Genomic DNA, 27706 nt, shown 5'->3' with positions numbered 1-27706 from the left:
AAGGAAAAATAATGAAAAATGAAAACATCAAACTACAAGACTTTTGCCCAACCAAGGACACCATCAACAAAACAAAAAGGCATCCAACTGAATGGGATATGATATTTGCAAATTATATATCTGACAAGCAGTTAATATCCAAAACGTAAAGAATTTCTACATCGCAACACCAGAAACAAAACAAAACAAATAAACAAGCCAGCAAACAAAACACACACACACACACACACACACACACACACACACACGAGATTTAAAAATGGGCAAAAGACCTGAATAGATATTCTTTGAAAGAAGACATATAGATGGTCAACCAACATATGAAAAGATCCTAAACATCACAATTGTCTGGAAAATGCAAATAAAAAGAGAAGAAGAAAGAAAAGAAAGAAGAAAGAAAGAAAGAAAGAAAGAAAGAAAGAAAGAAAGAAAGAAAGAAAGAAAGGAAAGAAAGAGAGGAAGGAAGGAAGGAAGAAAAGAAAGAAGAAAAAGAAAGAAAGAAAGAAGAAAGAAAGAAAGAAAGAAAGAAAGAAGAAAGAAAGAAAGAAAGAAAGAAAGAAAGAAAGAAAGAAAGAAAGAAAGAAAATGCAAATCAAAACCACAATGAGCTACAAAACACTCTCAGAATGAAACAAACAAACAAAATAACAAGTATTGGTGAGGATGTGCAGAAAAGGGAATCTTGTGCATGACGATGGGAATTTAAATTGTTGTAGTCTTGATGGATAACAGTGTAGAGGTTCCTCAAAAATTTAAAAATGTAAATATCATAGGATCCAGTATATCCATTTCAGAGTATCTAGATACAATGAAAACATTAACTTGAGGAGATGTGTGCACCCTGTGTTTATTCCAGCATTACTTAAAATAGCCAGGATATGGAAGCAACCCATATTTATATATTTATATATTTACTTGGCAATAAAAAAGAAATTCTGTCATTTTTAACAAAACTGATGGACTTAAAAGATTTTATGCTAAATGAAATTAGTCAGAAAAAAGGAAAGTAATATGATATGTTTTAATAATGTGCAATCTAAAACAGAGTCATATAGAGAGAGAACAAAACTGTGATTGTCATAAGGCAGGGCATGGAGAGATGGAGAGATGGCTGAAATAGGTTAAAAGAAGAAAATAGAATAAAATTTCAGTTATAAAAGTAGTCACAGGGACCTAAACTACGACATAGGGAACATATTCAATAACATTGTATTAATTTTGTATAGTGATAGCAATGAGTTTTATAAATGATCATATCATAATGTGTATAAATGTTGAATCACCATATCTACACCTGAAAGTAATATAATATTTTATGTCAACTGTACATCAGTAACAATAAGTAAATAAAAATAATATTGTCAACCAATTTTGCAAAAAACCCACAAAACAACAAAACTACAGACCAGTAGAATATATTTTAAAAATTTTATCTTCAAAAATTATTCACAAATCAAGTCCAACAAAGTAAAAACTGGAAAAGAATTTCACTGATGCAAAGGTGGTAATTTAGATTTAGTTTTATTTCTTTTGATGTTCACATGATATTTAATTGTGTTTTAAAAGTTCCTTCTCTACCCTACCTCAATTTTTTGAATTAAGTGAAAATATTAAAAGTTACATTCATCTTCCCTTTACATAGGTGGACATATGATATTTTTCATTTACAACAATTATTCCTATTAAAATACACACACCTAATTATCATTGGAGGATGAATCAATAAAATCTCTGGGATGATAGTTTTTCAATAATATCCAATGTTTTATCCTTCCCTCAGCCATTATTTTTTTAGAAGATACTTAACTAGCTTATTTACAAATAACAAAAATAAAATGCAGGTATATTAAAAAATGAAGGTAGAAAAATTAAGTTGGGATATTGATGTCTTTGTGGCAGTGATAATAAAGTTGAAAATGTAGTAAGTCTTCAGAATTAGTGCCAAATATCATCAAGTACCTGTTAACAGAATGATGATTTTAAACTGTTTTCAATATAATAGGTATGACATAGCAACATATAAGAGAGAAAAGCACATGATGTCAAGATGTGGAAACCCTGTCTTATAGTAAAACTTATGAATTAGACATTTCTCACAAGGCCCAAGTTTTCAAGTGTTTGTCAGGTGGAAGTAATTTAACAACCTGGTGGTCAAGGCTCTGAACCCAATTATCTTCTCGAATATAAAAATTTCTCACAGGTACTTGCCAAAGGACAAACTAAATAATATACTGTAAGCTGAAAGTCTTTCCATTCTGGAGGTATGAGATACATTGTCTCCAAATAGCCCAAGTATAAGAATTTCCTGTTCAAATTTTAAGTGACGCATTGATGAGAAATCTACTTTTTTCCACTATTGCCTCACTCTGAGCTCTCCCAGGACCAGAAATCTATGAAGACCACAGATATTGTCTGTTTACAAGAATAATCTGGCCTCTCACTGGAAGATGCATGACTGGCCAACAGAAGGTATGCATCACTACTGCCCTGTCTCTCTCTTAGCCACCTCATTTAGGAGAGATTACAAATGCTGGATGGAATAAACCCAACATACAGCTAATAAACAATCCAATCACAGAGAACATTGATACCTTTATTCCAACAACTTAGGGTAACAAACAGGAATAAATAGGAAATATTTTGGAGAAGTTCTTAAAATATTCAAATTCTTGATTATGAAGAAGTAATAAAGTTTATGTACATGCACATAACTTTTTTCAAACCAATATAATTTTAAGTGAAATCCTATAAGCATCATGATAAGGAATAGTTAATTTGGATTTGTCATCAATTACAGATATAATTACCTATTATTTCATATTTAGCTGAGGTTTTAAAAATAGATTCTTAAAATGAACCCATTAAATCATAATGGTCAAATGTAATTCCTCACACATTTGCTTTGATAAACTAAAGCACTTTGATTTTTCATAAAAAGCAAAATGAGGCACTCTCTATAAAATACTAATTTAAATACAAATATTCAAAAGAAAGCTTGACAAAAAAAAGATATTCAATACTGAAAGACACTCTTGCCTAATGAATTATGTTACATGGTCTAAAGGGTATATTCAGTAATGATAATGTGACTATTTTGTTAAAAATACTTTAAATAACTAATATACTATTGAGAGCTTAGAAAGCTAGATTGAGTATTAAGTGCTTTCTATGCTTTATTTTACATATTAAATTCCCATTTTAAATTAGTAAACTAGGTAGCTGGAAGGAAATAACTTTTTAAAGATCACACTTTTAAGTTTGAGAGCTAGGGATAATTCCAGATTTTACTGACTGCAGGGCTCATTGACTGAATGATGAAATTACATTGATTTGATTTATTGGAAATCCTTATACAACTAAAGCTACTCTCACTGTCTTTGACACATAGATTTTTCATAAAGTTTGTACCAGCATTATTCTTTTATAAATGGTCTACATTTTTATTTATAATTTTAAGATTTCATTCTTTGCCATTGAATCAATTGTCAATTTCTGGTGTTAAATAATTGCCTTTTAAAAATAAGGGGTTTAGAGAGGAGGCTCTGGGGCTGGAGATCTGGCCACCGCCATTTTCATTTTTTTCTTTTAACCTTTCACCTGGAGAGCTGGCCTCTAGGGAAACAAAAGCCTCACAGATAAACAGCTAACACTGAGCAGGACCACCTGGCAAGGGGTGGGGCATCTACGCCCAGGCACAGAACCTGAATGTCAGCGTAGCAGACCCCTCCCCCCAAAGAACTGCTAGAAGAACAAAGGAAGAGCAAGTTTACTGAAAAAGCAATGCTGGAAAGTTCCAGGACTGAGGGAAAATAGTGTACAAAACTCGAAGTTTTTTTCCTTATGATTCATTTATCTTTCAGGTTAAAAATTTCCAATATTTTTTTCCCTTTTCCTGCTTTAACTATAGTATTTTACTAACTCTTCATTTTAAAACATTTTCCTTTTTGAGTTTCATATTGCTACAAATACATGTCTTAGATATATTCCTCATTTTTTGATCCCTTTCAACATATTCAATTTGATTTTGGTAGATATATGAGTTATGGGTTTTTGTTTTCTCTGTATTGTTTTGCTTTATAATGGTGGAAGTTAGTACCTTCTAACGCACAGACCAAAATACACCCAGAACAAAGAGGAATGCCATGTTGTTTCATTCTGTGAGATTACATTCTCTCTTCCTTCCCATTCTGTCCTCTTCTTACATCTTGTTTCTGTTTTTGTGGTTGATATTGGGTCTCTATATAAGTTTTGCTGGTTTAAATAAATTTCAAATTTAGCATCTTCTAACTTACAGAACAAAATACACCCAGGACCAAGAGGATCACCCTTTAGGTCCACTCAGTGAAACTATATTCTCTCTCCACCACCAATTCCTCCCCTCATTTGTTATTATTATTATTAGCATTATTGTTTTACTATTATTATTTTTTAAATTTGTTTTTCATGTTCTTGGTCTTTTATTTTTTTGTTTTTGTTTTTCTTTTATTTTCTGGTCTCTGACATTTTCAGAATTGTCTAGGGTGTACTGTATAGGTCGTAGTTGATATTTTTGACTCTGCTTGTTCATACAGCCATTCTGCACTGGACAAAATGACTAAAATTAAGAATTCACCACAAAAGAAAGAACAGGAAGTAATACTCTCTGCCACAGACCTGTTAAATATGGATTTAAGTATCATGTCAGAGATACAATTCAAAAGTACAATTATAAAATCACTGATGGCTTTGGAAAAAAAGCATTAAAAAACTCAAAAGATTCTCTTATTGCAGAATCAAGATCGAATCAGGCTGAAATTAAAAATACTTTAACTGAAATGCATTCTAAACTGGATGTTGTAACTACTAGTGTTAATGAGGTGGAAGAGAGAGTGAGTGACAAAGAAGAAAGTTGATGGAAAGGAATGAAGCTGAGGAAAAAAAACAATTAAGAGCACATGAAGAAAGCCTTCAGGAAATAAAGGATAGCTTGATAAGGAATAATACTTATCTTACTGGAATTCCAGAAGAGAGAGAGAGAGAGAGAGAACCACAAAGTATATTTGAAAAAATCACAGCTGAGAACATCCCTAATCTGGGGAAGGAAACAGGCATTCAGATCGAAGAGATAGAAAGGACCCCCCCACATACACACACACAAATCAACAAAAACCAATCAACACCTTAATATATAATAGTGAAGCTTGCAAATTTCAAAAATAAAGAGAAAATTCTAAAAGCAGCTCAAGATAATAGATTCTTAACTTATACAGGGAGAAATATCAGATTAACAGTAGACCTCTCCACAGAGACCTGGCAGGTCAGAAAGGGCTGGCATGATATATTCAGGGTACTAAATGATAAAGCATGAAGCCAAGAATATGTTATCCATTACAGCTGTCATTCAGACTAGAAGGAGAAATGAAGAGCTTCCAGAATAGACAGAAACTGAAAGAATATGTGACCACCAAACTGGATCTGCAAGAAATATTAAGGGGACCCTGTAAGAAAATGAGGGAGCCCAAAGAAACAAACAATCTACAGAAACAGGGACTGTATAGGTAATACTATGAAACTAAATATATCTTTTAGTAGTTACTCTGAACATGATCCCATCAAAAGATGCAGGGTATCAGACTGAATAAAAAAACAAGACCCATCTATATGCTATCTACAAGAGACTCATTTTAGACCTAAGAACACCTCTAGACTGAAAATAAGGTGGTAGAGAACCATTTACCATTCAAATAGTTTTCAAAAGAAATCCTTAATATCAGATAAATTAGATTTTTTTTATTGGAGTTCAATTTGCCAACATATAGCATAACACCCAGTGCTCATCCTATCAAGTGCCCCCCTCAATGCCCATCACTCAGTCACCCCCACCCCCCTGCCCACCTCCCTTTCTACCACCCCTTGTTTGTTTCCCAGAGTTAGGAATCTCTCATGTTCTGTCTCCCCCCTCTGATATGAAAAATATTTCATTTTTTCTCCCTTCCCCTCTATTCCCTTTCACTATTATTTATATTCCCCAAATGAATGAGACCATATAATGTTTGTCCTTCTCCGATTGACTTATTTCACTCAGCATAATACCCTCCAGTTCCATCCATGTCGAAGCAAATGGTGGGTATTTGTCGTTTCTAATGGCTGAGTAATATTACTAAATTAGATTTTGTATCAAAGACTGTAGTAAGAGATGAAGAGGGATGCTATATCATACTTAAAGAGTCTATCCAACAAGAAGACCTAATAATTATGAATATTTATGCCCCTAATGTGGGAACAGTCAAGAATATTAATCAATTAATAACCAAAGTAAAGAGGGACATAGATAATAATACACTAATAGTAGGAGACTTCAATGGGGATTCTCAGCAAAGGACAGATCTTCTAAGCAGAATATCACCAAAGAAATAAGGGCCTTGAGTGACACGCTGGACCAGATGGACTTCATGGATATATACAAAACATTCCATCCTAATGCAACTGAATACACATTCTTCTCAAGTGCACATGGAGCTTTTTCCAGAATAGACCACATACTGGGTCACAAATCAGATCTCAACCAATAACAAAAGATTGGGATTATCACCTGCATATTCAGACCACAATGCTTTGAAACTAGAACTCAATAACAAGAAGAAATTTGGAAGAAACTCAAACACTTGGAGGTTAAAGAGCATCCTACTAAAAGATGAATGGATCAACGAGGAAATTAGAGAAGAATTAAAAAGATTCATGAAAACTAATGAAAATGAAAGTACAACTGTTCAGAATCTTTGAGATACAGCAAAAGCAGTTCTGAGGGGGAAATACATTGCAATACATGCCTCCCTCAAAAATTTGGAAAAATCTCGAATACACAAGCTAACCTTGCACCTATAGGAACTGGAGAAAGAACAGCAAATAAAGCCTAAAGCAAACAGAAGAAGAGAGATAATAAAGATTCGAGCAGAACCCAATGAAATAGAGACCAGAAGAACTGTAAAACAGATCAATAAAACCAGGATCTGGTTCTTTGAAAGAATTAATAGGATAGAAAACCCCCTAGCCACCCTTATTAAAAGGAAAAGAGAAAATATTCGAATTAATAAAATCACAAATGAAAAAAAGAGATCACAACCAATACCAAGGAAATACAAATGATTTTAAAAACGCATTATGAGCAGCTATATGCCAACAAATTAGGCAACCTGGAAGAAATGGATGCATTTCTGGAAACCTACATAATTGCCAACACTGAAACAGGAAGAAATAGAAAATTTGAACAGGCCAAAACCAGTGAGGATATTAAAACAGTCACCAAAAACCTCCCAAGACACAAAAGTCCAGGGCCAGATGGCTTTCCAGGGAGATTCTATCAAATGTTTAAATAAGAAATAATATCTATTCTACTAAAGCTGTTTCAAAGGATAGAAAGGAAGGAAATACTTCTAAACTCATTTTATGAGGCCAACATTACCTTGATTCCAAAACCAAAGACCCTACCAAGAAGGAGAATGATAGACCAATATCCCTGATGAATGTGGATGCAAAAATTCTCACCAAGATACTAACCAATAGGATCCAACAGTACATTAAGAGGATTATTCACCATAACCAAGTGGGATTTATACCTGGGATGCAAGGGTGGTTCAACACTCATAAAACAATGTGATAGATCACAAGAGAAAAAAACAAGAAATATATGATCCTCTCAATAGAAGCAAAGAAAGCATTTGACAAAATACAGCATCTATTCCTTATTAAAACTCTTCAAAGTGTAGTGGTAGAGGGAACATTCCTCAGCATCTTAAAAGCCATCTATGCAAAGCCCACAGCAAATATTATTCTCAATGGGGAAAAACTGAGAGCCTTTCCCCTAAGATCAGGAGCAAACCAGGAATGTCCACTCTCACCACTGTTATTCAACATAGTACTAGAAGTCCTAGCCTCAGCAATCAGACAACAAAAAGAAATAAGACATTCAAATTGGCAAAGAAGAAGTCAAACTCTCCCTCTTTGCAGATGACATGATATTTTATGTAGAAAACCCAAAGACTCCACCTCAAGATTGCTAGAACTCATACAGCAATTCAGCAATGTGACAGGATACAAAATCACTGCACAGAAATAAGTGTGGTATTTCTATTCACTAACAATGAGACTGAACAAAGAGAAACTAAGGAATCAATCCCATTGACAAATTGCACCCAAAAGCATAAGATACCTAGGAATAACCTTAACCAAAGAATTAAAGGATATATAATTTTATCAAAGAAATTGAGAAAGATGGAAAGAGATGGAAAAACATACCATGTACATGCATTGGAAGAATGAATATTCTGAAAATGTCTATGCTACTCAAAGCAATTTACACATTCAATGCAATCTCTATCAAAATTCCATAAACTTTCTTCACAGAGTTGGAACAAATAATCTTAAGATTTGTATGGAACCAGAAAAGACCCTGAATAGCCAGAGGAATGTTGAAAAAGAAAACCAAAGCTGGGGATATCACAATGCCTGACTTCAAGCTGCACTACAAAATTGTGATCATCAGTATGGTACTGGCACAAAAACAGATCACATAAATCCATGGAAGAGAATAGACAACCCAGAAATGGGCACTCAACTCTATGTTCAACTCATCTTTGACAAAGTAGGAAATAATATGCACTGGAAAAAGGACAGTCTTCTATATAATGTTGGGAAAATTGGACAGCCACATGTAAAAGAATAAAACCGGACCATTCGCTTACACCATACATAAAGATAAACCCAAAATGATTGAAAGATCTAAATATAAGACAAAAAATCCTTCAACATTCTAGAGGAAAACACAGGAAACAACTTTTCTGAACTTGGCCACAGCAACTTTATACAAGACACATCTATGAGGACAAGGAAAACAAAAGCAAAAATGAACCAGTGGGACTTCATCAAGATAAAAATCTTTCACACAGTGAAAGATACAACCACCAAAACTAGAAGACAATCTACAGAATGGGAGAAGATATTTGCAAGTGATGTGTCAGATAAAGGTCTAATATCCAAGATTCACAAAGAACTTATCAAACTCAACACCCAAGAAACCAACAATCCAGTCAAGAAATGGGCAGAAGATATGAACAAACATTTCTCCAAAAAAGACCTACACATGGCCAACAGACACATGAGAAAATCCTCCGCATCCCTTGGCATTAGGGAAATACAAATCAAAATCACAATGAGATACTACTTTACACCAGAGAAAATGGCTAAAATTAACAAGACAGGAAAAAAATATTGGCAACGATATAGAGAAAGAGATATTCTCTTGCACTGTTGGTGGGAATGCAAACTGGTGCGGCCACTCTGGAAACCTGTGTCGAGGTTCCTCAAAAAGTTAAAAATAGAGCTACCCTATGACCCAGCAATTACACTATTGGGCATTTACTCCAAAGATGTAGATGTAGGGAAACAAGATACCTGCACCCTAATATTCATAGCAGCAATGTCCACAATAGCCAAACTTTGGAAGAAGCCATGATGACCTTTGACAAATGAATGGATAAAGAAGATGTGGTATATACAATGGAATATTACTCAGACATCAGAAAAGACGAATACCCACCATTTGCTTCGATGTGGATGGAACTGGAGGGTATTATGCTGCTGGGTGAAATAAGTCCATCAGAGAAAGGCAGTCATCATATGGTCTCACGGATGTGGAATATAAGAAATAGTGAAAGGGAATATAAGGGAAAGGAGAGAAACTGAATGGGTAAAAATTAGGAGGAAAACAAACTATTAGAGACTTCCACCTCCGGGAAGCAACAAAAGATGGAAGGGGAGGTGGTTGGAGGGTGAGGTGACAGGTTGATGGGCACTAAGGAAGGCAGTTGATGGGATGAGCACTGGGTGTTGTACTATATGTTGGCAAATTGAATTTAAATTTAAAAATTTTAAAAAATTAAAATGGGGTTTTTGATTTTGTTTTCAATTTGATTCAGGTTTTGGAAAACTTTAAAATGTAATGTGACATATTTCAACATATAATTCTTTTTTAATTAATGATTTTTCAGAAATCCACAATTATTCAAAATACATGATCACTTGATGGGGCTGCATTATATTTTAATAAAGAAATCTAATTCCTGAAATAAAAGGTATTTACTACAGGAAATTCCTATCTGTGCTAAACTAGTATTCATCAATATTGGAACATCCAAATTTTAACCAATACTGGATATAAAAATTATCCAAAAATTGGTGCACTATTTTTCTAATTCAGCATTTTAATTTTAAACAAGTTTTTCTAATAGTGTTGAAATGTTTTGTGGTTTCTGACCTTATATTAATAAGGAATATATTATTGCTGAATTCCTTTCTTCTTCATTAATTTATTGCTTTGCATTTTTCCAACCAGCACTATTCTGTCAAGCATGATAGATGTCATGGAATGCATCTGTAAAGGTCTAAGGAAATTCTTACCAGATAGTACATTGTTCAACAACAAATGGTTACTATCATTCACCCCGCACTCCACCCACTGTGACTGTCCTAGCAGTCTTATCATTACGTACACTCTTTATCAAGTCCTTCAGTACAGTTCCATTCAGCGCTGTGCCTGACACTACACAGCTGCAGAGATGAGTAACCAAGAAGGTACTTATGCAGAACTTAATCATGCTAAGGACTCAAAAAGACAGCAAATGAAAGCTAAATGTTCCACTTTAGTAACTGAGCAGGAAATAACTTAGGCAGAATTAGATCTTCAAAATGCATCTCAGGATCTTCAAGGGGGTGGTAAAAACTGCCACTGCAAAGGTAAAACACACCCAGTATAACTGTTCTAGGATGTACTCTTGGGGTGCAAGGGTGTAGAGAATGACTAGGGAATGATCTCTCATATTTTTCATTTTGTGAGGTCAGAGTGTAGAGTAGGAATACAGCATTGTAATTGATATCTGATGATTAACTTTGTTCAAGGATTATTGTGATTTATTGTCTTTACCAGCACTTCATGGGGTAATAAATTACTACAACTGCAATGGTATATTCTGAGATAAAGTTACAATAATAGATACGGGTGAAGAGTGCAACTTTCATATGTGACTCCCTATGCATCTTTGCTTCTCTTGTATGTAAATTTCCTCAATGATTATTCCTATCCATCCTTTCTCAGTGTTTTCATTTCTCTTTCTACTATTTGCCATCATGTCCAGGGAAGCTCATTGCCAGGATCCTGGGAATCATCTGCTTTGTCTTGATGTCCACTGTGGTCACAATAGCTGGTATTCTCTGTAAGTGTTTGAATGGTTACAAGGGAATTTTTCAGTTTAATGATCAGTGCCTCGAAATGTTTCACAATAATTATGGAATTGTATTAGTTCATTTTAATGCATGTATGCTCTAAATCGGGAATGACTCTGAATTTGTCAAAAGTAGATACAACAGATTAACTATAGAGAGTATTTCACATATATTCAGACTTCATAACTCTGCATAACTCTTGCATTTGCAAGTTATAGGAGAGACCTTACTGAGAAATTCAAATTAATTCTTGAGATTAGTTAAACCACATACTGTAAGAAATGGTGAATTTTGGTTCTTTAAGCTTTTGAATTATTTTCCCCATGTATTCATCACTTTATTAACTTTTAACTGGTAAAATCAATTTTATTACAGAGTTTTTTCATTCTAAACAATACAAATTTCAAACTAAGAAACTCAAATCATATGATTTATTAGTTTGATATTAAGTTTTATGAGGATTGCTTTAAATTTTCTAGATACTAAAGGACTGGAGCAGAGCAAAACATTCTTAGAAACAAGGAACCAGAAAGGTACAACATCATTTTCAAAATTCTGTTGTTAGTATAGTTTTTCTTTTATCTCTATTAAGCTAGGAAAAGATGATAATAGATTCTTTTGGGGAAAATGAATCAGTAAATGCCATATTAAATTTTCAGAAATAATGATTATAGGAGAGTATTACTTCTTAAGTAACAGTATGAAGAAATCTTCATTTAAAATCACCATATGCATAGTCATCAATGGCTTCAAATTTCCTCCTGCTATAACATGATAAGAGATAAATCATTATACAAATCCAAAAGAATTGGTTTTGTTCAGTGACTAAAAGCACATGTAGAGATGGACATTTTTGTGTATTTGCTTTATATGGCACATAAATTAGGAGATGAACACCTGACTCTACTCTGAGTGTGTGTGTGTTGTTGTTTCATTTTTATAAGCTTGTGAGGGTGCATGGGTATCTTATGTACACATATGTTTATAAATACGCAAGTTGTAAATTTGCATTTTTTAATATTTGAAACTTTTTGGATAATATTTCATAATCTTTCTCCAGCATATCACTGTGGTCACTGTCCAAAAGAGTGGTTTACATATTCCAACAATTGCTATTATGTTAGCACTGAAAGAAAACCATGGAATGAGAGTTCATTGTCTTGTGCTTCTAAGAACTCTAACCTGCTCTACATAGATGATGAAGAGGACAGGGTAAGATTTCAAATGTTCCCAGTGTTTTATTAAAAGCTTATCATTTAATATTATATTTATAGAGTTCATCCATATTTTTGTACATATTTCTTCTTTGTTTAAAGTCTGTTTATTATATTTTATTTATATTTTTATAGCTTTACTGTACATTTAACAATTACCAGTTGATTTTCATAGAAAACCCTTCTTCTATAAATGCTCTTTTACCTAAAATAATGTTACTAATTTTACCACACTTCAAGGAAACTACACATATGATTGTGCAACTTGATCACAAAGTAGTTAGATCCACACTATTACAAATCTGATCATGATTTAGAGCCTCTATCAGCCCTGTCAATTTTAATAATAATGTGAAATATCTTTGCTTATTTTTGGACTTTTTATAGATAAAATCATTCAGCATACATTTTTATGTGTTTCTTTTTGCTATGATATTTGTAATCCATTTTTATTATTGCATTTGTCTATAGCTTGTGAATTTTTACTGTTATAAGAATATGACCTTTTAAAAGGTATTCTCAGAAATTTAGTTCCTTTCTAGTATGAGGGAATTATAAACAATTATTTTATGAAGAGCCTTTCCTATGTCTTTTTCCATATCTTGGATATATAGTAAATTATTATATATAACTACATAGTATATAGTATTGTATAATTATGCAGTAGAAATATTTCATTTGTTATAATAAAATAATAATCTAGAAATGTAACATTATATCATTGAATGTAACTTTTGCCCATTTCTCCTTGATGGTGTTTCTTTTCCCCTGTTAGAAGTCTTTGTCATATTGTAGCTATGAGTGCTTTTTGAGTTTATGAGATGGAAGTAGCTGTGACTTGCATTTTTAATCCTCTATTGGAGTCTTTTAATGATCAGAATTTTAGTGTTACCATGGCCTAATTTATCATTTTGGGTGTCAGTGATTATTTTGGATTATTTCAGAAGTTATTCAAACTTCAAAAATATAATATCCTATATTGCTTTTCTGGATTTACCTTTTTCTTTATTTCTTTTTTAACTTTCAATTACGGCTTATGATCCAATTGGAATTTATTTTTTTGTGATGCTGTATTTGTGATGCTGTGAATTAAAAGTGAAGGTTATGTTTTTCTACATCATGACCTAATTTAGGAGTATAATTTATAGCATAGTAGATCCTTTCTTCATAAAAAAAGTTGTATACATATGACATTACATATATGTCCAAATATGCTCTAAACTGTTTTATATAAATAATATAGATATTAGATATCTTTATATAGATAACCTTATACATATATATCACTCTACACAGGCTGTCACAATCTACACACTTTGGGCAAAATGTAAAGCCTTACTTCTCTCATGTTTCTTTACTGCCTCCCATTTATGCTATAATTGGCTTAAATATTTCTCTACTTATGTTGAGAATATAATGAATGTTGTAATTTTGTTTCAAATGATAATTTTGCTTCAAATATCAAACAATTTAGAAAGCACAAGAGGTGAAGGAAAGTCCATTAGAACTAATTATAGTTTTATTCTTTCTTCCTGATCATCCAGGAGTCCTTCTTTTATCATTTAATTTCTGGTTAGAATATTCCCTTTAGCAGTTCTTTCAGAGTGGGTCTGGCAGTGGCACATTTTCTTAGTTTTCCTTTATCAGAAAATGCCTTGATTTCCCCTGCATTCCTTAGTGATATTTTTGTTGATAATCAAAAGGTTTCGATTAGAATAATGCACTTAGTGCCTAAAGTTTTTCTCTTTCTAGCATGCCTTTTCACGATATTTTGACTGAAGAGAAAAAAAAATTGGGGGACTTTTGTCTGTACTCTTTGGTATTTGTAGATTGCCAGCCTATCTGGCACCTATCTGTCTGGGATATGTGAGGTAAAGAGAAATTCCAGGGCACTCACCACCATGTCATTCCTGGAATCTGGAGTGCCCAGTTCCATAAGCTTTCTCATCATTACTGTAAATCTTTTCATGTTGTCATATATACAATGTCCAGGGGATTTTACCGTATTCAGTGGGAGGAATGGACATGTCTGATCTACAGGTGTTTTAGTTTTAATTTTCCTAAGAGTAATAGTGTTGAGCATCTTTTCTTGTACTCTTTTGCCAGCCTTATATGTTTTCAGATGGATTTATCTGCTGACATATTTTGCTTATAATTTTACTTTCTATTATTGTATTTTGAGAATTTTTTATTATCCTGGTAGCAAATATCTTATTAGATGTATGATTTGTAAATATTTCCTCTGAAAACTATGATTTATCTTTCTTTTCTCTTCATAGAGTAGAAATTATCCTGAGGAACTAACACTTCATTAACTTGTTACTTTATTCCATAAAATAATAAATAATAAATAATTCCATATTTTTGGTGTTCTGTTTAAGAAATGTCTGCCAACATTAGGTCATGCATTTTTTTTTAAATACATCTTTCTGGAATTTTATTATTTACAGTTCTGTATGACCAATTTTTAGCCTTTTTGTATATAGGATAAGGTCTATATTTATTAATGATATTTGATGCTCCATTGTTTCTGCAACATTTATTGAAAAGATTATCTGATCTTCACTGAATGACTTTGCATCTTTGTTGAAATCTGTATTCCATTTACATGTGAAAATAATTTTTGCACGTCAAAATCTGTTTCATTAATCTCATTGTGTATTTTTATGTCAATTTCATACTTTAAAAACCATTCTTTTGTTAAACAGTGGGTTTATATTAGTACTTTTTCAGAGTTATCATATCTATTCTAGATCTTTACATGTTTCCTATTCATTTCTTTCAAAAGATTCTTTTAAATTAGGATGAATATAAGTTCTATCAGTTGTCTTCTGCATCAGAGAAATCACATCATTTGACCTTTGCTATGTAACAGATTAAGTCTATGGAATTTTGAGTGTAAATCCAACATTGTATTGCTTCAATAAATCTACTTATGTCATAGTCTTTTTTTTTTACTTGTTGTCAGAATTGGTTTATGATTGCCACTGACATGTAATTTCCTTTTCTTAGTATTCCCATCATAATGCACATAACACATATTTTATTACCCTCTATTTTCTATCTTACAAAAGTTTCTTTTTAGTTCTTAGTTGACATTACAGTTTCTTCATTCTTAAATGTCTAAATATTCTGTAGCTGAGTGTGAAAAGCTTTCTAATAAAATTGTATTAGAAGTCTTACGACTTCTGATATTTTAATTTTTTATTTGTGTTTTCACAAGTTGTATTTGGTAGGATTTTCTATCAATTTTATGCCTAGTTTTAAATATGTTTGCATATTTTCATAGTATTCTGTAATGGTAATATTATTGTGGTATAACATACATATAGATGGATGCACATGTAATACATGCCAACAGATAGGTGAATTTTCAAGTGTCACTGACACACAGAATGAGAAAATGAATTTTATCAGTACTGCAAAATGCACAGTTCATTACTTATCTGATTTTTAAAAGACATTTATACAAATGGAATCATAGAGTATGTATATTTTACTTTTGGCATTTTCAGGGAAGCTAACTATATTCATCTATATAGTTGTAAACTATCATACTCTTTACTGTTCCATTGTCTGATTCTACTACAATGTATTCATTTATCTATTTTATTACTAGTGCCCTTGAATATTTGGGTATTGATCCATTTGTGGCTATTGTTATTCTACTATCCATACTTCACAATCAACTTTCAGCTGAGTATATGGTTATCATTTCATTCTTCTCTAACTTTAATAGCTTCTCTCTGTACAGCTTCTTGAGAAGGCAGCTACTCAGATCTTGCATTTATAACAGTCTTTTTTAGTATAAGTGACAAAGCTATGAATACTCTCTAAACACTATTTAGTTTCCCCATAAAATTTTTGATATATTGTCAGTTTTGTATATTCCAGTACAAGGTAATTCCTATCATCCAGGACAAGGTATTTTCAAAAATTTCATCTTTGAACTGAAAATTTTTAGGAAATGTGTCACTTTCCACATTTGGAAATTCCCCAAATTTTTTTCTGTTGTTATTTCTAATTTATTCCTTTTTCTTCAGAAATATGCTTTGAAAATTTCCATCCTTTAAATATTTGATCCCTATGACCCAGACCCCTTTCTATATATATTAGTTATGTCAAGCTGGTTCCTGGTGTTTTGACAGTCTTCCGTAGCCCTAATTTTTTGATTTGCTGTACTATTACTTACTGACAGAAGAGCTTTTAAATTCCCAACTATATTCATTGAACTGTTTATCCTAATTCTGTCAGTTTCTATTTTATGTGTTTGAGGGTTTTGTTGTTAGGTGAATAATATATTTTTATAATTGTTTTATCTTCCTTTTGTACTGACAGCCTTAACATGTTGAAATATTCCTTTTAATTTCTAATAATACTTCTTGCTTTAACAGCTATGTTTTAGAATAGCTATTTCTGATCACTTACGGGGTTACTGTTTGTGAGGTAGATCTTTTGCTATCTTTTAATTTCATTCATTTGTGCCTTTGAGTCTAAAGTGTGTCTATTACAGAGAGCATATGGATGGTTCTCATTTTTCTTATTTGGGATGACAATTTCTAACTTGATTGGAATATTTACTTAATTCACATGAGTGTCATCATTAGGATAGTTGCATTCAGGTCTGCCATTTTGCTATTTATTCTAGGTCTATGTCTTGGTTTCCTGTTCACCTAAACTGATATCTTTTGTATTAAACATATGTTATTTTAGCATTCCATTTTAATTCCTCTATTGATGTATTATCTATATTCTTAAGCTAGCTCTTTGGTAGTAGGTGTAGGTATTACAAACATATTTTTTGTTTCTTTTTATGAGATATAACTGACATATAGCATTGTGTAAATTTAAGGTATACAATGTATTCATTTGAAACATTGTGTATTACAGTATGGTTACTATGGTTATGTTAGATTACACCTTTCCCATGTCACATATTTATCATTTCTTTGGGTGTAGAGAAGAGCAAAGATTGAAGATTTAGTCTTAGCAACTTTGAGGTTTGTAATACAATAATGCTGACTATGATCACTATGTTGTACATAAGACCTGCAGAACTTATTATCTACTAGTTGTAACTTTGTATTCTTAAACATCTACTGAATTCCTCCACTCCATAGCCCCTGGTAAAGAACATTCTACTCTTTACAAGGTCAATGTTTTAGATTCTACATGTGACACCATACAGATTTGTCTCTCTCTGACTTTTGGCACTTAGTATGATGCCTTCAAGGTTCATCCCTTTGTCACAAATGGCAAGATTTCCTTTTTCTCATGACTGAATAATATTTCAATGTGTATATATATCTTTGTGTGGAGGGGCATGTATCTGTATACGTTTGACATGTCCTTTATATATCTAACGCCTGATACTTAGGTTCTTTTCATAAATTGGCTATTGTGAATAATGTTGCAATGAGCATGAGTGTGCAGATACCTTTGAGGTGTTAATTTAAGTTTCTCTAAATATATACATAAGAATGACATTACTGATTTATATGGTAGTTTTTACTTTTAATGTCTTAAAAGCTGCCATACTATTTCCATTGTGGCAGCACTGATTTACAGTTCTCCAAAGGATTTCATTTTCTTCAAATCCTCGCCAATATCAAGCATCTCTTGTCTTTCTGGAGAAAAAAAGTCTTTCTCTCTTTTTTTTTTTTTGAAAATGCCATTCTAACAGGCATGAGGTGATATTTCCTTATTTTGATTTCCATTTCCTTGATAATTAGTGATTTTGAACACTTTTCATGTACCTATTGGCCATTTGTATGTCTTCAGAAAAATGTCTACTCGGGTCCTTTGATCATCTTTTATATTGGGTTATTTTCTTTCTTTATATTGCATTATATGAATTCTTTATATATTTTGGATTATAGTCCCTCATCTTATGTATAGTTTACAAATATTTTCTCCTTTTCTGTACATTATTCTTTCAACTTTTTGATTCCTTCCTTTTATGGGCCGAAAATCTTCAGTTTAATGCACTCTTACTTTTTTTTTTTTTTTTTTAAATTTTTATTTATTTATGATAGTCACAGAGAGATAGAGAGAGGCAGAGACATAGGCAGAGGGAGAAGCAGGTTCCATGCACCGGGAGCCCGACGTGGGATCGATCCCGGGTCTCCAGGATCGTGCCCTGGGCCAAAGGCAAGCGCCAAACACGCTGCGCCACCCAGGGATCCCGCACTCTTACTTTTTAAATTAGTTGTTGCTCCTTGTAGTTTTGGTGACTTCTACATGAAATCATTGCCTATGCCAATGTCAAGGATATTTTTTCCCTTTTGCCTCTACCAGTGATTTTATATTTTCATATGTTTTTATGTTACTTATTTTTGTCTTTTTCTCTAAGCTCGAAGAATTCCCTTTAGCATTTCTGTAGAGCAGGTCTAATGGTTAAAATTTCTTCTAACATGTGGTTTAATAGACCACCACTGGAGTCATTCTGCTGCTCTCCTCTGACTGCCATTTGGGTTAGAGCTAGAATTTTGACACTCCATACCAGGGATGCTGGGGAAGTCTATATCTCTTCTTCATTTCTGAATGACAGCCTAGTTGAGTGAGATACTCTAAATTGACAGATCAAGGGATATATCATCCCACTCTACCCTGTCTTTCCATGAGAAGAAGTTCTTGCTGAGAGAATCTTTTTTGGTGTCTGCTATGGCATGTTGATCTCAGAGCCCTTAAAGCAGTATTAGAATTGTCACCCAGAATCAGGCGCAGATGGAACTACCATAGTCACTGCATGTTGGTGCACAGGTTGACTTATGGCTGTGGCACTTGTGTCTAAGGTAGAGACATCTGCAGATATTCCCTAGAAACTGTACTTGCATCTCAGGGACTCAGTACTGTGACTCCAGCTGGCTGGAGGAATGTAGCAGTGACATGGGCTCTGGGATGAAAAGGTTCAATGGGGGCTTAGACCCAGGGGGAGGGTATAGTAGTAGTAGCATAGTTTGAGGATACCAAATCAAAGTTTCAATCTGTCCCAAGTAGCAGTCACAAGATAGCAGCAGCATGATTCAGTGGGAGTTTGTTAAAGCCATGTGTCAGGACTCAGGGAGCTAGGTACAGAGGTCTACCAGCATAGCCTCTAATGACAGTTCAAGCTGCGACCTGGGAGCTGAAAATATGTCTTGAGATACAGCAGTAGTATATGAGAAATGAGGATTTAGAGCCCTGCTATGAAACCTAACAGATTGGGCTCAAGGCAGTGGGAGCTTGATGGGTCAGAACTTGGAGCTTCCACAGGTGTAAGAAAAGGTCCAGATAGCAGTAACCTACTTTTAAAAGTGGCAGTAAGAATCCAGGCCTGGGATGGGGATGGGATTTAGAACAACAGGAGCACCTTTTACAATAAAAACCCAAAATTATAACATGGAACCCAGTGACTGGGGCTCAGGGTAGCAGCAGCATGCATCACTAGTGATAGTGATATGGCTATCATAGCATATCTTAGGACTTGGGGCAAGTGTCAGGGTGGCAGAGGCTGCTCCAGTATTGGTGAGACAAAGACCATCTTGGGACTGGGGTGGGCAAAAACCATAAGCAGCTCTAGTCTTACATATGGTGAGGTACTATGGTGCCCAGTCCCTAAAAGCAGTAATTGGGGCCCCTGAAAGCAAGTCTCCTCTTAGCAGCAGCTCCAGCCTCTGGGAGTAGATGTTGGGTGGGGCACTCTGGGATGTTCCAACAAGCAGGATCAGCATTGGTGGGGCATCTCTGTGACAAAAGCTACAGATGTCCACAAAGATGAAGCTTGCTGGATTCTCCTGCTCTCCTCTGCATGTGGTCACTCCCTCTGAGGGGATTCCTCCAAGTGTCAGGTGGCTCTCAACTGGGGAATTTTGTGATACATGCAAAATGTTTGCTTTCCTTTCAATGGCACCATCCTGGACTTTTGCACTCCACCAGGTTTTTGCTGCTTCTTTGTTGTCTAGAGCTTTTCCTGAGCCATTTTTAGTTTGAATTTGTTTAGTGATTGTTCTTACTGGGTTTTGTGAGGCAAATAAGCATTGGGACCTCCTAGTCCTCCATCTTGTTGATGGTACTCTTCACACATAATAACTGATCACCATATTAAATTGAATTAATTCAATTAATTCTGTCTAAATTCTCACAAATATTTTCAGTTAGCTCTAAGAAAGCTAATTTCTTCCCCTTAATTATTACATGTATGCCTCAACTTTTCAAAAATTTTCCTATGTCACTGCTTTTTTTCATGTCACTGCTTTTATGAAATACCTATGTTAGTACCAGTTTTTGATGAACAACAGAAATCTGAAGGGGATTGTTGCTTTTAGGACCCAAAGCAAAAAGAGAGAACTGTGTTCAGTGCTAGTTTTGCTGTTATAGAGGCAGTCCACACTGTAAGCAGCAAGAACAGCCTCATCAAGTTTCTTCCTCAAAACTATACTTAGCATCTCAGTATCAATCATAACTTTGAACAGTGTTTTTGAGGATCTGTGTTTTATTCCAATTTATTTTGCACATCCATTAGCATGATGTGTCTTAGGTATCAGAATAGCCTAAGAGAGGTTATTTTTTGGATCAGGGAATGCTCAACAATTTTTCCATATAAATTAATAGTAATCACTTCCTCAATTTACATCATTTCAGTATAGGAAAAAGTTTCATTGGAACCTTCTGCTTTCAGATAGATTAGGGAAACCTGCACTTCATGGTTTTGTACTGAATCCATCTAGCATTGGTTTCTGAACACCAATTATTCATGTCTTTTCCTACACTGCGTTCATGATTTCAAATCAGTGACTTGAAATGAAGCATTCATGATGACTTTGCCCACAAAAACTAACAGATGCTAAAAATAAGGTATAGATACAACTATATAGTGATACAATGATGCCTTTAAATAATCTTAACTTTTAAGGAAATTATGAGTCAAAAATACAAAGATTTTAAATTTGCTAAGATACTCACCATTTCTGCTGATTTATTCCTTCTTGTGTATTTGTGTTACTACCTAGCATCATTTATATTTAGCTTGAAGAACATTTTTGGAGAGAGGTCTATTAAGAAATTCTCTTAAGTTTTGTGCTCTTTATGGGGTCTTTATGTACCTTCTTTTATTTATTTTTAAGATTTTTTTCACTTCTTCAAAGGCAGGGGGAGTTGCAAAAAAGAGCGAGAAAAATTCTCAAGCACACTTCCCACTGAGCACAGAGTCTAGCACTGGACTGGATCGCAGGACCCTGAGATCCTGACATGAGCCAAAATCGAGAGTAAGATACTCAACCTACCGAGCCACCCAGGTGCAACTATGCACTTTCTTTTTTGAGAGACTGTTTTGCAGGTACCTGGGTGGCTCAGTCAGTTAAGTGTCTGCCTTTGGCTCAGGCCATGATCCCAGCATCCTGGGATCCAGTCCCATGTTGGGCTCCCTGCTCAGTGGAGAGCCTACTTCTTCCTCTCCTTCTGCTGCTCACCCTGCTTGTTCTCTCTCATTCTATCAAATAAATCAATAAAATCTTAAAAAAATTAAATGAAAGGCTGTTTTGCCAAATTTGTAATTCTTGTTTGACAAAGGTTTTTTTTTTGGGGGGGGGGGTAGAAACAAAGCTGATCTGTTTCTTGTTGTTATTGCTGTTTCAGTACTTGAATTTGACCTTCCCTGTCTCTTATTGTTCATTGTTTCTGGTAAGAACTCATCTAATAATCCTACTGTTATTTTTTCCTAAACATAATGACTAGTTTTTCACTTGCTTCTGTCAAGATCACCTTTTTGGGTTTGTTTGCCTTTTATTTTTTGAGTTGTGGCAAAAAAAGTCCATATATCATAATTTACTACATTTCAGTGTTAAAAAATTAGACTTTTATTAGATCAGTTTTAGGTTCACAGGAAGACTCGACAAAGTGTAGAGATTTCCTATATTCTCCTACTGTCTCTGTGTCTATGCACACATAGTAGATAGATTCTCATTTTCAATTACTTTAAGTTTTACCCTTGATTTTTTTTACTCGCATTTTATGAGAAATACGTAATGACATGTATCAACCTTTATGGAATTATAGAGAGTGGTTTCACTGCCTAAAAACATCCTCTGTGCTCCACCTAGCCATCCTTTCTTCCCTGCCAAATCCTATCAACCACTGATCTTTTTTGAGTCCGTAGTTTTGTTATTTCCAGACTGTAATATAGTGGGAATCGTATACATTATCTCACATCTTATATTTACAATCAGGCATCTTAACTGACATTAAGCATACAGTTTAGGAGTGCTAACTATGTTCACATTGTTGCATAAACAGATTTCTAGAACTTTAACCGTGTAAACCTGGAACTATACTCATTGAATAATAATTTCCCTTCTGTACTTTCCCCTTATCCTTAGTAATCACCATTCTTCTTTCTGTTTCTGATTTTGAATACCTTACATACTTCGTATAAGTGGAATCATATACTGTTTTGTGTAGGTGTGTATGTGACTGGATTATGTCACTTTGCCTAAAGTCTTGCAGTTTCATCCATATTGTAGCATGGAATAGGATTTCCTTCTTTTAAAGGCTGAATAATATTATATCCTTATGTATATTTTCTTAATCAACTGATCCCTCACTGGACATCTGTGCTGCTTCTACCACTTGGCTCTTGTGAATAATGCAGCAGTGAGCATGGATGTACAGATATCTCTTTGAAATCTCACTTTCAATTCTTTTATGTATTTTCCTTTATTGCTGATTCATATGATAATTCTATTTTAATTTCTTGAAGCAGCTCCATACTCTTCTTCATAATGGATGACCAATTTATATTCCTAACAAGAGTGCACAACAGTCCTCTTTTTCTACCTCCTTACCAACACGTTTTTGATAAAATCCAACCTAAACAATATGAGGAGATATCTCTTTGGTTTTGATTTGCATTTCTCTGATCATTAGTGATATTGGGAATCTTTTCATAAATTTCTTGAGCATTTGTGTATTTTCTTTGGAAAAAGTGTCTATTCTTTTACCCATTTTTAATTGGGTTATTTGGGTTTTGTTTTTATTAATGATTTATGGGATTCCTTATAAATTTTGGATATGAATCTCTTGTTTGATGTATGATTTGCAAGTGTTGTTTTTTTTTTCCCCCTCACTTTGCCTTTTCATTCTGTTGATCATGCCCTTTGTTGCACAGAAATGTCTTAGTTTGATGTAGCCCATTTGTCTATAATGGATTTTTTTCCTTTGAGGTCTTTGCTTTTGGTAGCATGCTCAGGAAATCATTTCCAAATATGATGTTACTTCTCTTCATGTTCTCTTAAAGGAATTTTATAGTTTTACATCTTATGTTTAAGTCTTTAGTCCATTTTGAATTAACTTCTGTATATGGTGACAATATAAGTATCCAGCTTCATTCTTTTGCATGCGGATAGTCAGTTTCCCATCACCATTTGTGAAAAATCCTATTTTTTTCCCATTTGAATGGCGTTGGTACTCATATCAAAAATTGATTAGACTGAATATATATGGATTGTGTATCTGGGTGTAATTTGAAGTTATTGGTTCCACAGAAGATTTAGGGCCTGGAGCTTCCTGTTCCTTTGTCTTGCTGATTGTATTCCCCCTCCAGTCTGAACTAGCATTTAGGTCAGGTATGGATTCTGTGGTAGATACAATTGTTTAATATTGCTGAAGGTGAAAGATCTATTGCTCATTTCCTGACTTTCACACTGACTTAAGTCACCTGTTCCCTCAAAAGCATTTCTTGTCGGTGTTTACAAGTGTTTTTGGTCATTTCATTTTACATCAGTCTTGAGAGGTGGATTTGTATGTGCTTACTTATCCTATCAGTAGTTTGCTAGCCCTCTGGTGTCCATAAATATTTTTAAATGATATTTAATAAGCTTTTCCTTCATCATGACTTTAGATTGTTGTTCTGTTTTTTTATCTGCCTCTGCTGTGGGTTTGTAGTTAAACTTATGCTGGATTCCCTGAAACTGTTTCTAAGATCTCTAAACTGTTAATTTTTCTCTCTCTTCTTTCTCATTCTATGGGATGAATAATTTGTTACTCCTTTCTCAATTTCATCAACCTTTTCTACTGTATCTCAAATTTTCTGTAGAGCCAATAATTGAAGTTTTCATTTCAAGTATGAATTTATAAACTCAGAATTTTCTGTGGTTTATTCATATAGTTTTATTTCTCTATTGATATTTCCTACTTGTTATATTGCTGCCACCATATGTTCATTTAACTATCTGAACATTGTTTTCTTTATAATTTACATATATTTGTAAACGTTACTTTAAAATACTTTTTTCTCTAATAAATCTAACATCTTCTCTCAGTAGAAATTTCTATTGACCTACACTTTCTCTTAGTATGGAAGATATTTTCCGACTTTTCTTCATTTTTCCTAAATTTTTAAAAAGTTTTATTTATTTTATTTTAGAGAGAGAGAGCTTACCCACATATGTACGTGTAAATGAGGAGGGGCAGAGGGAGAGGAAGAGACAGAATGCAGGCAGACTTCATGAGTCTGAGTGTGGAGCCTAATATGGGGTTCAATCCCAGGACCCTGAGATCATGACCTGAGCCAAAATCAAGAGTTGGCTGTTTAACCAAATAAGCCACCCAAGTGCCCCATTTCTTAATTTTTTCAGTAGACATTTTTGATAATATAGTTCAGTGAACATGTATTCTCTTTCCTTTTTCCTAGATTTATTATTTTTATAGTTGCATAGACTTTACTGCAGAATATTCTCCTCTAAAGTGGGCCTCCTGATACTTTTGTTCAGTTTTTCCAAATTCGTATCGTTTATTTTTATTTTTAACTTATATTCCTAGGGATTGTCCTTGTGATTTTGCACTTTGGATCTCAACTGCTAATTTTTTAGAAGACTGTATTCAAATACTGCAAGTCAGTAAGACTTTCTCCCTCTTCCCTGTGATGTGTATGCATGTGTGTGTGTGTGTGTGTGTGTGTGTGTGTGTGTGCATGTGAGGTTGGGAAGGGAGTACTCATAACTGTAGCACTTCTCAAGTCTTCTTCAGCTTTTACTTTCTATTCAGTTCATCTCGGTCTCCTCAACCTGTGCACATATTTTTCCATAAGCTAAGAGTATGTAGAGAGCTAATGTCATCTCTTCAGTCATACTTTTCCTACAGTACCTTCCTATTATACCTACAGGAGTCAGAGTCCTTGACACTAAACCACAACCTCTGACTAGAAAAGTATGGTTTTCCTCATTTGTACCAAGCAAAATCAGCACTTTGAGCTGAAAAATCAGTGTGCTATTTTGTCCCCTTCCCCACTGCTAATCAAGTCTGCCTTTGTGGCACCAGCACCATTCTTTTTCACACCTTCTCCAAATTGAATAAGCTACAGTTCTTGATCACTGAGCTAGGGTGAGTGGTGGGAGGTGTGAGAGTTGTCCTAGATAATAAGATGACAAATGTTCTTCTTCTCACTTGAAATATCTAGGACTGTTTCCAATATAAATATTTCATAAAATATTGTTAACCTTTGATAAATTTTCAGAATTCTGAAATTGTTGTCTTTGTAAATTTGTCATCTTCACTAACTCCTATTCATAAACTTTTAGAATGTGTCCAGTATGAAACATTGTATTATAATTTGAAAGATTCTATAGAGTAAGAAAGAATTAACTTTGTTACTAGAAAATTCAAATGAGTATAAGAACTTTTGTTTGATTTCTAATAAAATTTGTTTTCTCATAGTATTTCTTGAAGTTTTTTACTAATACTTCATGGATTAGAGTCTCCCAAAGAAGAAATAATAGTTTATCTGTGTGGCCAAAAGAATCAACATTTCTTTCCAAAGTGTAAGTTTCTTGAGAACTTTTGTATTTTGTGCCTTAAAAGAATTAATCTTACAAAGAAAAACAGCAATATGTGAACAATTATATAAACACAATTGTTGAAATGTTTTCTAAATGAATTGTATGGGAAATATTCAGATTTAGATATATTACTATTAGTTGTAATAAATTGTTACTTCATCAAAATATTATGGTATATATTGGTAGGATTAATGAAGATAATTCTCTGTATTTCAGGTTTACAGCGTCATCGAAGAGTGACCATACTTGTCCATATCTCAATTTTAACTTGAAGAAACATTTACCTTCATTATGCTCAATAATTAGAACATACATTTGTAAGCACCAGGCATTTTAGTTACTTAATTTTGGTATAATGTTATCTCACCATCTATAAAGAACATATTTCTAATTTCTTCAAAAGCCATACAATTATTTTTTCAGAATATTTTTCAGGTATAATTTTTCAGAGCAATTTTATGTTCACAAAAATTTAAGAGGAAGGTACAGAGTTTTCCTCAATAGCTTCTGTCTGCACACCTACCTCTCCCTGTTATTAATGTCATCCACTAGAATGGTTCATTCATTACCAAAAATGAATCTACATCAATGCATCATGAACACCCAAAGTCCAATTTGTACATGAGGTTTCACCCTCAGTGTTCTCAAACTATTTTTCATTATTTATTAGTATCAATGTAAAAAATGTATACTGAGGTACATATTATGCATTTCTTAAGCCTTTGCTATTTATTAAAATTAATTATATATGAATTAGAAATCATAACATTATTGTAAATTTCTCAATTAAGTGAATATCTATTCATATTTCCAAATTAATTGATTTTTTTTGATTAATTGATTTTTTTTTTGTCTGCAAATGAGGGTCGAACAGCCCATGGTGGCAGGATTACCGGTCAGAATGGAGTCAGGAGACAGAAACCAGGGGAAACTTTATTATGTATTTGTAAGAGAAAATGTACTAAGAGCAAAGTCTACTAAGATTTAAAAAAATTATAAGGATACCTTAGGGGTAAAGGAGAGTACCCAAAGGTCTGATCACTGGGAAGCCAGGTTTACCCTCTGAAGATGGGATTCAGATATCATTGAAGACAACGTGCCTACACACAGCTTTAAGGCAGACATGCTCATGGGATTGACCTGGGACAGTGCAGCTCCATAGTCCACAGGCTGAAGTTGGTGAGGATGGATCTCAGGCTGTGACTGGCAAGCAGGAAGAATGCCTGCCAGATTGTTAGGGGGGCACAGAGGAGAGTGCAGGAAGGATGACTGACTTTGGCCACAAAAACTTACTGGAGGCTGAATACATAGGACTTCCTGCATGCATGCAGCTGGGAACCAAGCCATAGTGGCCAAACACCATGAAAACATCATGGAAGCAGGAAGAAGGGCCCTTTCTGCTGCAGTGTGTCTCCATTGCCTCTT

General features: G+C 33.9%; 1 protein-coding gene across 1 annotated transcript in view; it reads left to right on the top strand.

Annotated features, from left to right (window-relative positions):
• Positions 1 to 26521, top strand: part of LOC129517103 (NKG2-A/NKG2-B type II integral membrane protein-like) — a 92125-nt gene extending 65604 nt beyond the window's left edge. The window contains exon 4 of the mRNA XM_055336732.1: positions 26498 to 26521. Within this exon, the coding sequence (XP_055192707.1) occupies positions 26498 to 26521 (24 nt within the window). The remainder of the gene's footprint in view (positions 1 to 26497) is intronic.
• Positions 26522 to 27706: the final 1185 nt, after the last annotated feature.

Source organism: Nyctereutes procyonoides, unplaced genomic scaffold (genome assembly GCF_905146905.1).
Source record: "Nyctereutes procyonoides isolate TBG_1078 unplaced genomic scaffold, NYPRO_anot_genome, whole genome shotgun sequence".
NCBI classification, from domain to species: domain Eukaryota; kingdom Metazoa; phylum Chordata; class Mammalia; order Carnivora; family Canidae; genus Nyctereutes; species Nyctereutes procyonoides.
The sequence above is the reverse complement of the archived record's forward strand: the minus strand, read 5'-3'. Positions and strand labels throughout refer to the sequence as shown.